At 36.6% G+C, this 13,883-nt stretch overlaps 1 protein-coding gene across 1 annotated transcript; it reads right to left on the bottom strand.

Moving 5' to 3' along the window:
* Positions 1 to 3,038: 3,038 nt before the first annotated feature.
* Positions 3,039 to 4,565, bottom strand: LOC108835952 (uncharacterized). The gene has a single exon (XM_018609169.1). It carries the CDS (start codon positions 4,563 to 4,565, stop codon positions 3,039 to 3,041), a length of 1,527 nt encoding a protein of 508 aa, XP_018464671.1.
* Between the last annotated feature and the right edge of the window lie 9,318 nt (positions 4,566 to 13,883).

Consider the following 13,883-nt stretch of genomic DNA (forward strand, 5'->3'; position numbering starts at 1 on the left):
ATTTCACTGAGTAGCTGCCATTCTTGTTATGAAGCCAAACCCAAAAGTCATCCTGCTCAAAAGAAGGTTTCATAGCAAGAATTCTGTCGATGTCCTCCTCATAGAATAACTCATTCAGAACATCCATTCTCCAGCAATTATTTTCATAATCAATCAAATCATGGACTTTCATAGAAATATCCACAATGATATTTTTTCATGAGAGGAGCTCTTCTGGTCTCGCCATCAATCCAAGTCTCCGACCATACAAATGTGGAGAACCCATTACCCAGCTGTTTTCTCATGCCTCCCATCAGCAACTCCTTACTGAACTGAATGCTTCTCCAACCATAAGAAGGCCTAGAGCCGTTTGGTGCTTTGAGGAAATCAGTATGAGGGAAGTACCTGCTCTTGAACACTCTTGCAAAGAGGGATTCTGGATCACTGAGAATTCTCCACGCTTGCTTCGCAAGGAGTGCCTGATTAAAGCTTTGGATATCCTTGAATCCGAGTCCCCTCAGTTCCTTTGCTAGACATAGAGTAGTCCAGCTTAGCCAGTGCATCTTTCTCTTGTGTTCCAATGAGTTCACCAGAAATCAGCTATGGCCTTGGTCAGATTTTCACACGATTTCTTTGTCATGGCATAGACAGGCATAGCCATAGCCACAGCTTTCAGAAGGATCTCTTTCCCGCCTAGAGATAGAAGCTTAGTGAACCAACCTGATAGTCTATTCTTTAACTTGTCATAGATGTAAGTCAACATCTCAGTCTTGGATCCACTAAAGCATTCTGGCAGGCCCAAGTAAGAGCCCGTTCCTCCCTCATTCTCAATCCCCGTGATTTCTCTGATCTTCGCCTTCGTCTGATCGTCCACCTTAGATCCAAAAGTTATGGCTGATTTGTTCAGGTTGACCTGTTGACCTGTTGCTCTCTCATAAATCTGTAGGATCCTCATGATCTCTGCTGCTTGATTCTCGTTTGCACGACAAATTAGCAGACTATCATCCGCAAACAACATATGATGGATCATAGGCCCCTCTTCCGAGAACTGAATACCCTGGATCTTTCCACTCCCCACCGCTTTGTTGATCAAATGTATGAGACCTTCGGTGCATAATACAAATAGAAAGGGAGAGAGCGGATCTCCCTGCCTCAAGCCACGTTCCGGCCGTATGCACCCAAACGGTCTGTCATTGATGAGTGTGGAGTATGTTACCGGTAGAGACACAGAACATGATTCTCTCCACCCATACACTATTGAAGCCCAAAGCCGATAGTAAGGAGCGTAAGTATCCCCATTCCACCCTGTCATAAGCCTTCAACATATCAGATTTAATCGCCATGAAATCCCTTGAAATCTTGTCATTTGTCTGCAGAGCATGAATCATCTCATGGGCGATCAATATGTTATCTGAGATCAGCCTTTCTTCCACGAAGGCCGATTGTGTGGTGGATACAATATCAGGTAGCAGAGGCTTGAGTCGTCCCGCCATGATTTTGGATATAATCTTGTTTAGCACAGAACACAAGCTAATCGGCCTTAAGTCTGACATGAGAACCGGATCTTCGATCTTTGGAATGAGGCATAGGTGTGTGTAGTTCCACTCCGAAGGGAAGGAACCAGTTACAAAGAAATTCTGCACCTCCTCTGTGACCTGAGCCCCCACCGTATCCCAATATTTCTGAAAAAACAGCCCTGTCATCCCATCCGGCCCCGGAGCACTTCCCGGCTTTATCGAGAAAACCGCTTCGCGCACATCTTCCTTACTGACCTCTCTGTCCAGTATCTCATTCATAGTGTCCGAAATTCGGCTCTGAAAGCCCTCAAAGATGTCACTGAAGTCGCCATTACTAGTGGATTCGAACAAGGTTCGAAAGTAGTCAATAGCCACTTCAGCTTTGGCCGGTTCAGTGAAGTGTTCCTGTCCATCAGGTCCTACCAATTTGATGATCTTATTCCTTGCTCTGTTTGCCTTCACTGAAGCATGGTAGTACTTGGTGTTCAAGTCCCCTTTAGTAGCCCATTTGTTTTTTCTTTTCTGGTGCCAGAATTTCTCCTCTTCCCTGTAAGCTCTTATCAACTCATCCTTGAGATAGTTGACTCTGACAGTGGACGGTCTGCTAGACGATTGTTCCTCCTCCAAGGCACACTGGATTTGCAGAATTTTATCTCTAGCATTCAAACTCTCCTTTCTCTTCCAATTACTTAGATTCTTCCTGCACCTTTTCAGCTTATCTGATACCTTAGTTATAAACAGAGGATTGTTAGTGAGCCATGCTTTCTTTATCTCCTCTTTGACTCCACTCTTGTTTATAAACCTTCCATCAAACCGGAATCTGCCATAGTGAACTTGTGGCTCAGATATCAGGTTCACCAGAACGGGCCTGTGATCAGAGCCCCTCTTGTCTAAGAAAACCTGATTCGATGCTGGAAACAGCTGAAACCATTTCTTATTTTCAAAGCATCGATCAAGATTTTATTGAACCCAATGAGTGCCCCTTTGACCACCCCACGTGAGACTATTACCAGAACTCTGCAACACTTCCATTTCGCAAATATCCAACATGTTATTGAAAGGTACAAAGGTTTCCTCACCCCTCCTAGGACCACCCGATTTTTTTTCATTACTTCGAATTTCGTTAAAGTCCCCCATCATACACCAAGGGTCTTTCCTGTGTGCTCCGATTCTCGATAGTCTTTCCCACAGTCTTGGTCTGTCCCCTCTACCAGGAAACCCATACACACAAGAAACAAAAAACCTGTCCTTCCCCCGCTGTACAAAGAAGTCCACCAGGTTCTTATCCACAAACTTGAAAGAAATATTTACATAGTTCTTCCAGAAAATAGCTAGGCCTCCGCTGTACCCAATAGGATTGACTGTCATAATCCTATCGTAGCCTAACCAAACTTGCATATCTACAAGCGCATCTCGACCACTTTTCGTCTCCATCAAGAACAAGATATCAGGGAAATGATGCTGTCTCAATTCCCCCAGCCTTGGAATCACCAAATCTTGTGCACGGCCCAAGCCTTGGCAATTCCAACTCACCATAGTCATTTAGATATTGGACGGTCCCTCATTCGGGACCACCAATGGTTTCTTAAACCTTGCAGAGCTTTTAGATGGCTCGACATCTTCATGAGCTTTCCTTTTGTTTTCAGACACCACACTGTCGCCTATCTTCTTCCAAACCGTAGCCTGATTCCTTGCAATACCTTTCCCATTGTTTTTCCTTTTGAAAGTTCCTGGTCTTCTTCTGATTCTAGGCTTCTTTATAGTGGTCCAGGAAGTGCTAGATTCAAAGAACCCTACACTATAACCCGTTGAACCCTCAGGAAGAAAGCTTGATTGAGTAGACCCCACGGCCTCTGGGGGAGAGCTTGATTCAGAAATCACTTTTCCAGAGTTTAAAATTCGAGTCACCAACGAAGGAACTCCAGTCCTTTTTTCATCAGCTGTCGTCGGAATCGAAAGAACCTTCCACGATTGTAAGATCCTTGCCCCCGCTGAGATTGCAGAAACCATCAGTTTTTCAGGCCGTTGAGTAGTGTCCATCCTTTCACTGAAATCAAAAACCACTCCTTTGCCTTTATCTAAGTCCGTTGAAACCATTGGAGCTGGTTCCAATCTAAGAAATGTTTTTTGTCCCAGCGGATCATTCTCCAAGGCCTGTAGAGAGTTTATGACCCTGTCTTCTCTCGCCATCTTCTCTGGACCCTCTGCTGCCAGTAAGTATTGGCGCATACCCTGCAGTACCTCCTTAGCAATCTTCGATCTTCCAGAGATAGGGTCCATACCCAAGTGAGTCTGCGGTATCACCCCAAACAAAGGGTCTGATTCATCAAGGCCCTCTAGCGCCTCTGCATTCTTGCTCTCTGCTGATGAACCAACACTTTTCTCTCCCACACCCTTTTGCGTCCTAACGAAGGGACATCGCTCCTGGTCATGAGTCAATCGCTGACATGTGTAACATCTCTTCTGGATGCGCTCGTATTCATATCGAATGTTGACCACTTCACCTCCTGGCAGAGTCAGCTTCTTCGCCCTCCTCAAAGGCTTAGAGACATCAAACTTAACCCAAACACGCACATAGTCTTTGGTTTGAGCTTTCTCTGGATCGAACGCCACTTCCTCCACATGACCTGCGAACTCACCCAAGTACTCAATCGTTCCTTTAGTATAATGGTTCACTGGGATATTTCTCATCTGAACCCACACCATTAGATACTGAAGGTAATCCTCCGGTGGTTTCTCCATCCATCTTTCGAGAACAATAGACCAGTCTTTGAAGGTGTGCGGCCCTCTCTTGACGATAGCAAGAAGATCATGTTCATATTTGAATATGAACTGAAATCGTTCCTGAGATAAGGCTACCCCCCTGACTCTATCATACAGCTGCCATTTCCTTGGTATATCCAAGATCAAATCCGCCATCCTTTGAACTTTAGGGTTGAGAAGCCTCCCAACCAAGCTAAGCTCATTTCTCTCTGTTGCATAAAATTCTGGCCTATCTGGAAGCACACATGGTTCTTCCTCCTCTTCAATCGATAAGAATTGCAGAGCTTTGTTTAACTGAGAAGCCATTACTACCACCGCGTCTTCTCGTTCCCTTCCCACACTAACAGATCCTCACTTACAATCACTGACCACCACTTAATCACGATCTCAAACTGCCAGTTTCTTCAGCACAAACTCACCGACACTCTCTCCAAATCTGATGAACACAATATATTTTCCAAAGAACAAACAAGGAATAACTTTTTCAGATCTGAAAAAAGTCAAGGAAACCCACTAAAGAGGATAACTTTAGTGGTTAGAAACATGTTTTTTCAAGTCTACAGTTCCGAAAAGCCAAAAGGTGTATTTTAGCAGTTGGAAAAAAGAGCCCAAAAGAGGGAGTCTACTATCTTGCGCCGAGAGAGAAAAGTCGGTGGTACTATCTGATAGTTTTTTTCGTCAACTATGTAATTTCATTTATGTAAACTTTATAATATTATATATTAGCGAATGCATCGAGTGTATACACCGTAGTATATGTATTGAGCGTGCAATAGAAATTATATTTTCTATATGCAAATAGTGAAATACAATATTAAATTTATAATATTATATTTTAATATTTTGTTTATATGCAAATACAATAAAAACTCTATAAATTAATTTCTATAAATTGATAAACACTATAAACTAATAAATTTCATTGGTCATGAGTTGGACAAGTGTATAATTTAGAAAAATTTGATAAAATAATAATATTGTTAATAATCCTAAATAAATATATAGTCCCAATATAAATATACAATAACAATAATGAATTATTATACAAAGATAATCAATATATTGCATAATAAATTACCGCTCGGCTCATATAATATATCCACCATAAATTTATTGAATTGGTAATAAAGTTTTACGCTCAAATATATAAATAACAATATCTTTTGTCATAAAATCATACTAGAGTTTGATCCGCCCTTTCAAAGAGCGGATAAGATTTTTTTTGTCATCATCTATGTATTGATTTTCTTCATTTGTTAAATGTTTGAGATTGGTTTAGTCAACAAATTTATTAACCCATCTTTTTATTCATCAATATGTTTAAATATAATGTTTGGTTTTTGGTTTTGGTTTTAGGTTTTTTTCTTTTTGGATTTCGGTTTTAGTTTGATTATAATTTTTTCTTTTTGGTTCAAGAGATATATAAACCGTTCAGTTATTTATGAAAATAGCTTAATATAATTATACTTGCGTTTACCTGACGCGGATCTATGGGCTTAGTTTTTTTTCCCAAAAATTTATTTACTGAAAATTAGAAATTTCATACATGTATTTTTATTAAAAAATGTTTTATAGATACATAAACTAAAATTAATAAATAGAATTTGTTTAAAATAAGATAAATCATTTATAAAACCCGTCATTATTAATTTTACTTATATTTAAAACTGTAAATTATAGTAAAAATATTTTTAAATTTTATATTGGTAAAAATTTATTTTATTATTATATAAATAAAGTATACTTCATTCAACCCGTATCATACTATATCGAATTATTTTTTAATACTCAAATTTAAATATGTAATTATTTCTTATTTTATATATCTTACTTAAATATTTTATTTTAATACGTTGAAGTATGTGGTAAAATTCATGAATGTGTGTTATTCTTTAATTAAGTTACTTTATATTTATTAGTTTATGTATTAATTTAATTATGAATATACACATTACGGGAATATTATTTTTTATTCTATAATGAAAGAATTAATATTTGTTAATGATTTATTTAATATTAGTTACAATTTTTATTATTTAAAAATAAATATTAAAAAGAAATTTTGTTTACATCTTAAATAAAAAGACTTTAAAATATAGCGCATATGCTTTTTAGTTGTATGACTTTTTATTTTTTTATGAAATAAGACTATACAATCTTGTGGATCATGAAACTATTAATAAAGTTAATTGTTGTGATATGGCATTAGTTTATTTTGTTATCAATTATCTATTATAATATTTATGTTTATATTTAGATTATTTAGATTTAAAATTTAATTTTCTTATTCACATTAGTCATTAATAATACTTAAAGATTTTCAGTTTAGGATATAACTCGTAAACTGAAATTTTATACTGCTAGATTTTGATCCGTGCTTTCAAAGCGCATGATTATTTTCGAAACATTTCAAAATTTATTTATATAAATATTTATTCTTATACATTTAGATTTATAAATGAAACTTTATATTTTAAAATCCGACCCGACCCGCAGTTAAATTGACAAATTGTGTGGTCTCGTATGTAGTTCGGTTTAGTTTAAAAAGAACATTATTTAAAAATCCTATAAACCCGTAAAAACAACTAAAACCGGGGATCTGGCTACCGTTTGAACTGATAGATGATCCAATATGAAATTCGGTTTGACTTAAATTATTATAGTCAAATTAAATTTTCATTTTGTTGTAAGGGTAATAGATCAATATTCGAGAGGATGCATACTAAAAATGAAATATATATGAGCATCAATAATTTGTATATATTTTATTATAATTTAATGATTTATTTTTGTAAATATAATTTTTATTTATTTAATTAGTTTACTTTTATTATTCACATGTTATTAGATTTTTTTCTATTTTTTTGTTTATGACTTATTTTAAATCTAATTTCATTATTCGCATTAGAAATGTAAATATTTAGTAATTTTAATCTTTATATATTTTTTATTATATATATAATTATGTTTAACAACTAATTAAACCATTGATCCACACTCTCTTGCATCAATTTATGTTAATGTTATGTTTTATGATATAATTGTGTTAATATATTTGTTGAATTAGTTAATATTTAATAAATATATTTTTTGTGTTTTAATAACCCGTAAAAATATATTCATAAAAATATCAAGTAACATGTTTCATCTTGTTTTAAATATTAATAGTATCGAACTATTAATATTTTTTATCATATATATATATATTTATGTATATGTATATCTAACTTAATAAGAATTATATATTTTATGTATTTAGTGAGTGTTTTGAAGAAATTGTTTTTTGTTTGCATTTGGATTAATATATAGTTGTATATGTACGAATTAATAGAAATATATAATTATTTATTACATTAATAAATATAAAATAATTTATTTTTATTGAAATTTCGTATTGATATAAATTAAATTCATTAATTTAAAAAATAATAGATTAGTTAGTTAGTTCCTTAATTTTAGGCATGGTGTATATTTAATTTCAATTAAATTAGATATATGAATAAAAATAATATGAAAGATAATTAAATTATATATATAAATATATGAAGAGAAATAATAAGACCAACCTAGACTTTTTTTATAGTCCAAAAAGTCGTCTATAAATATTGCTTCTGTTTTAATAGTATTGATACTAAGCTAAAACAACATAATATGTCAAAATATTTATTAAAAAACAAAAGTTAAATAATACATCAAGTTTTAAATAAATAAAACAAATATTTCAATATCATATATAAATGATAATCAAATTATAAGTAAAGAAATATTAAGTCATTAACTAAAATATTTAAATATAATTCATAAATCCAATTAAAACCATTAAACTTTATTGCTTTATTCCCTTGGAATATCTTAAAGTCTCACATGTCTCAATTATTATCATCGCAGCCAAAAAAGAGAGAACGATCTGTAAGCTCAAAAACTTGGAGCTTGACAAGCTGTTGCAGTGGTGGAGTTTTGGTTCGTGTCCTTGTGTTACACACACAGGATGGTGTGTGACACACGCTTCGAAGAATAAAAAGGAAACATCAAGATGTGATGATATGGAATAGTTCTATATACTTGGTTGACGAAATATGCATTAAAGGAGCGTGATTAGATCACAAATTAGAAGATTTGGTGATGCTAAAATATAGGAAATATTATATTAGATAATAGAAAAAATATTATTTAATATATATTGTGGCTTTTTCCTAGAATTAGGGTTAGAGCTTTTGACGTTGTAATTCTCACAGAAACATAGCAGCAACTTTGGGGTTTCAGACAGTGAGTGATTTGTAGAGGTGATCAACAGGAGTTGGTTCCTCATAAGGGTAGATTAAGAATTGATCCGTGTCAAGTCGTGTGTGGCGTTGAGCAATTCGGATTTGACAAGTCTTTGTAAAAGATTATTTCAGTGATTCTTAATAAAGATATAATTGTTCTTGGAGTTATTTTGTGCCGTCTGTTCTCGTTGTATCTCGAACTTTCAATTGGTATCAGAGCAGGACACCTAAACGAAAGAGAGTTCTTCGAACCAAGGTGAGATCCTGAGAAGAGAATATGGCGATTTTGGCACAAAATATGTTGCTGCTGAATGATGTAAATTATGGGTATTGGAAAGTGAGAATGAGAGCAAACTTACGTGGGGCTGATGAAGATATCTGGACAGTTGTTCAAACTGGATGGGAAGAACCGTTTGTGATGCAAGAAGATGGTTTGAAGATACCTAAACTGAAAACAAAGTGGACAGCAACAGAGAAAAAGCTTTCAAGGTTTAATGCAAGAGCACTGGATACAATCTTCAGTTCTGTAGATGGAAAGCAATTTGAGCTTATACAGGGATGTGAATCAGCTAAGGAAGCTTGGGATATACTACAAAATGCTTTCGAGGGTACTGCGAATGTTAGGAGGATAAGATTGGACTTGCTTGCATCACAGTTTGAAGACATAAGAATGAGGGATGATGAGAAGATAGGAGATTTCAGTGCGAAGCTCAGCTCCATAGCCAATGAAGCACAAGTTTTAGGTAAAAAATATGAAGATGCAAAATTGGTGAAGAAGTTTTTGCGATGTTTGCCTACTAAGTTTGCAGCACATAAAGCAGCGATAACATTGACGATGAACACTGATGAACTGAAGTATGCTGAGGTAGTAGGGATATTAAAGGCTGAGGAGATGGAATTGGAATCTAAGTGTTCAAAACCTGCTCAAGACTCACGAATTACAGTTGATGAAGACATCCCGAAAGTTAAAAAGCTTGAAGAATCTATTCACTTGGTGATTCAGAAACTTGAAGAAACCATGAATTTTTTGAATAAGATGTCCAGCGACAGACTGCCGAGAGAAGAAGAAAGACATAAATGGCAGGCAGTGGTGTGTTTTAATTGTCATGGTATTGGGCATGTCAAAACAGATTGTCCATCATTCAAGAGAAAAGAAATCAAGTGTAATGGATGTAATGGTTATGGGCACATAAAATCAGATTGTGTGAACACCAAAAAGATGAAGATGAAGAGAAGTTGCAGTGATAAAGTGCCAGAGAGAAAAGAAAATGCTCTCAATTTCGTGTCTCTTCATGGAGTTATAGGGTCTGAAAAAGACATCACTAATGATGAAATTCGTATGTCAGGTGTGTCACACACCAATTCAGATGCGTCACACAGTGATACAGAAAGTGATTTAGATGCAGATCTTCTAGCCGAGTATAAGGTTCTTTTTGGTAAATTTGCAGAACTCAGTCACGAAAACCTACAGCTCATCAAGGATAAAGATGTCTTAAAAGATCAAGTCAACACTCTAGAGATGGAACGGACTGATGTGAAGGGTGAATCAAAGTGTAGGGTGAGAGAGATGATAATGAAGACGAGCTTCAGTCTCTTAAGAGAGTTATTGCAGAGCAGAATCAAGTTCAACAAGAGTCTGAAATAAAGTTTTATCAAATGAAACAGCTGTTGAATCAAGAAGTTGAGAAGAGTCAGCTTCTGCAAAGACAACTTGCTGAGAACTACAAGAAAGTGAGAATGTTGAACACTGGATCAGCAAGTCTGGATCATATCTTGTCAATTGGGCAGTCTCCAAAAATCAGTTGGGGTTTGGGTTATAAAGGGACGACTTCACAAGAGGTTGACAAGAATGAAGGAATCAAGTTTGTAAAACGCTCAATCCCAGTTGTTTCAGCTGAACGAAAGGATGAAACTCAAGCAAAGACTGTGGTTCCAAAGATACAAGACAGAAAAGTTGTTGCTAAAGCAAATGAATGGATGTCTCTTTTGTGGTAAGACCGTACATACTGTTGCTTTCTGTTATTCTAGGAGAAACCAGACTGAGTGAGCTTGGAGGATACACTTTTGTTATGTGGAACCTAGAAGATATCGACATGTTTGGATAGCTAAGAAGGATCTGTATCCTAAGTTTACGAAAGGTGTGTCACACGAGCATACTAGTGTGTCATACAATCGAATGGGTGATCAATATACTGAGTTTGAAGAACCAGTTCGATGGTCTAGAAGGTACTGAGAGTTTTTGATGGTCCCACAAGTATCATGAAGTTGTTCAAAGAGTTTTTCACTCAAGCAGGGGGAGATGATACTTAATTCAGGGGGAGTTTAAGTTAGTACTTTGGTGGTATGTATGATGCATATTGTTCTTAGGCTTGAGTTGTAAAACTCAATGAAAAAGGGGGAGAATGTAAGCTCAAAAACTTGGAGCTTGACAAGCTGTTGCAGTGGTGGAGTTTTGGTTCGTGTACTTGTGTTACACACACAGGATGGTGTGTGACACACGCTTCGAAGAATAAAAAGGAAACATCAAGATGTGATGATATGGAATATTTCTATATACTTGGTTGACGAAATATGCATTAAAGGAGCGTGATTAGATCACAAATTAGAAGATTTTGTGATGCTAAAATATAGGAAATATTATATTAGATAATAGAAAAATATTATTTAATATATATTGTGGCTTTTTCCTAGAATTAGGGTTAGAGTTTTTGACGTTGTAATTCTCACAGAAACATAGCAGCAACTTTGGGGTTTCAGAGAGTGAGTGATTTGTAGAGGTGATCAACAGGAGTTGGTTCCTCATAAGGGTAGATTAAGAATTGATCCGTGTCAAGTCGTGTGTGGCGTTGAGTAATTCGGATTTGACAAGTCTTTGTAAAAGATTGTTTCAGTGATTATTAATAAAGATATAATTGTTCCTGGAGTTATTTTGTGCCGTCTGTTCTTGTTGTATCTCGAACTTACACGATCAGTGTTTGCGGATGGTTTTCATTTCTATAGCTTCAGCTAGAGTCCCTTTCTCAACATGATCCCACCACTTCGTCAAGAAATTGTCAACCACCAATATGAACCGTGGTGACAACTTCAAACCATCCTCCCCTGCATCTGCTTTCTTCACTAGCTCCTTCAGCCCTTCCCTGCATAAATCTTTTATATACTAAATTGCAAGTCGTCTGGCGAATCAAAAGTTGACATGTGGCAAAATTTTGTAAAAAAATAATGCAAAAAAAATCTGAGAATGATTTATTTTTGAAACAGAAATCTAAATCCCTAAATTTTCTCCTATCGTCAATCAAAATGACGTGTCCTCTATAACTTCCAATTATGCCACGATCTCAATAGGTTTGAATTTTTTTAATAAACTGCAAGCAATAAAATCCATCTCTTTGATCAACTTCTTTCGCTGGTTCTATGTCTTCCTCATGAAAGTCTGCTGCCACGAGAAAGTCTTTGCTCCGAATCCGATCCTTGAAACTCTTCTTACTTGGTCTTTTTCTTCAAGGTTTGGTTCTAAATTCTCTCCATATGCATTGAAAATCCTCATTTGCTCCATATATGTCATTGTTTCACCTTTTTTTCTGCAGGAGGATTCGTTCATGGCCTCAACAACTTAACTTATGGAATAAATATAGAGAAAATTAAATTCATTGGACTATTACAGGTACACGTATATAGTTTTTTTATTCCTTCACCTTCTAAAGGTTTCAAATTAGTCGCTTTGTGGTTTTGTTTTCAGAGAATAGCGATAGCATACTTTGTTGCTGCACTATGTGAGATTTGGTCTAAAGGAAACCATAATGTCAACTCAGAGCTATTGATGGAGAGGCGGAAGCTATATAGGTCAAGGTTCGAAGTTTTGAACTTTAAATAGATAACTTGGAGCTTAAGGTAGCTCGAAAAAGATGATAATGGTGGCGAATACTCTTCGCAGTGTTCGTTAGAACTCTTAAGGGCGCGAATACTCTTCGCAGTGTTCGTTAGAACTCTTAAAGACCTTCAAGTTTTATTAATCAAAATCCAAAGGTGCCTAATTACACAAACCTAAGCCTCTTATTTATATTAAACGATTGAAAGCTAAAAAGGAAACTTAACTTTTATCAAATCCTAACAATAAAAGGAAAAACAACGATGACTTGTAACCTAAGTAAAGTTTGTAAAAAAAGGAAGCCATAACAATGGTGGTGAATGTGTTGATACGCTGCATCAGGTTCCTCTGGGTGGAGAAGGATTCGACCACGAATCCGAGACCTCGTTAGCGCCATGGAAATGGGAAATGTGTTTGACGTTGAAGACATCGGACGTCCGCAAACCAGGAGGAAGCTTGACTCTGTAAACATTGGGATTGATACACTCGACAATGGGAAATGTGTTTGACGTTGAAGACATCTTCTTTGATTTCAGTTTGTTATATTCTCGTAGAGGAAGGCGCTCCTTAGTAAGATAAACCCAAACCAGATCGCCTGGAGTGAAAAGAACCTCTCGACGCTTGGAATCTGCAGCCAATTTGTATTTCGATGCTGCTTGAATCAAGTTCTGTTTAGCAGACTGATGTATCTCTTACAAATCAGTGACAAAGTCGACTGCTTCACCATGATGCCAAGATAAGTCAGGCACGGTTGCTAAGTCCAACGGACATCGAGGGATGATACCGTACACGACTTGAAAAGGGCAGTAGCCTGAACTCCGGTTAAGCGCATGGTTATGGGCGAATTCAGCTTGGCCGAGCTTGGAGTCCCATGACTTGATGTTGTCGCCAACAAGACAACGCAGTAGATTACCAAGGGAACGGTTAGTCACTTCAGTCTGACCGTCCGTCTGTAGATGATAAGCAGAACTCATATCAAGCTTAGTACCCAACAATTTCCAAAGAGAACGCCAAAAGTGACTAATAAATCGAGTATCCCGGTCTGAAACAATGGAAGAGGGTAACCCGTGCAAACGATAGATTTCACGAAAGAAAAGAGTAGCCACGGTGACCGCGTCTGTCGTCTTCTTACAAGCCACAAAATGCGCCATCTTCGAAAATCGGTCGACCACCACCAAAATAGAATCATGACCTTTCTGTGTTCGAGGTAAGCCTAAAACGAAATCCATACTCACGTCTGTCCATGGTTGTGAAGGGACAGGTAGGGGAAGATAGAGACCCGCATTGGTCGCTTTCCCTTTCGCGTGTTGGCAGACTCTGCAGCGAGCCACAAAACGCTCAACATCTCGACGCAGTGTAGGCCAAAAGTAAGACGATGACACCAGATGAAGGGTACGATCTCTGCCCACATGCCCTTCATTGTGTAACTCACTGATGATCTGTAGACGGAGACTACACTCAGGAACGCACAAACGCAACCCTTTAAATACAAAG

The sequence above is a fragment of the Raphanus sativus genome, chromosome 6, assembly GCF_000801105.2.
Source record: "Raphanus sativus cultivar WK10039 chromosome 6, ASM80110v3, whole genome shotgun sequence".
NCBI lineage: Eukaryota > Viridiplantae > Streptophyta > Magnoliopsida > Brassicales > Brassicaceae > Raphanus > Raphanus sativus.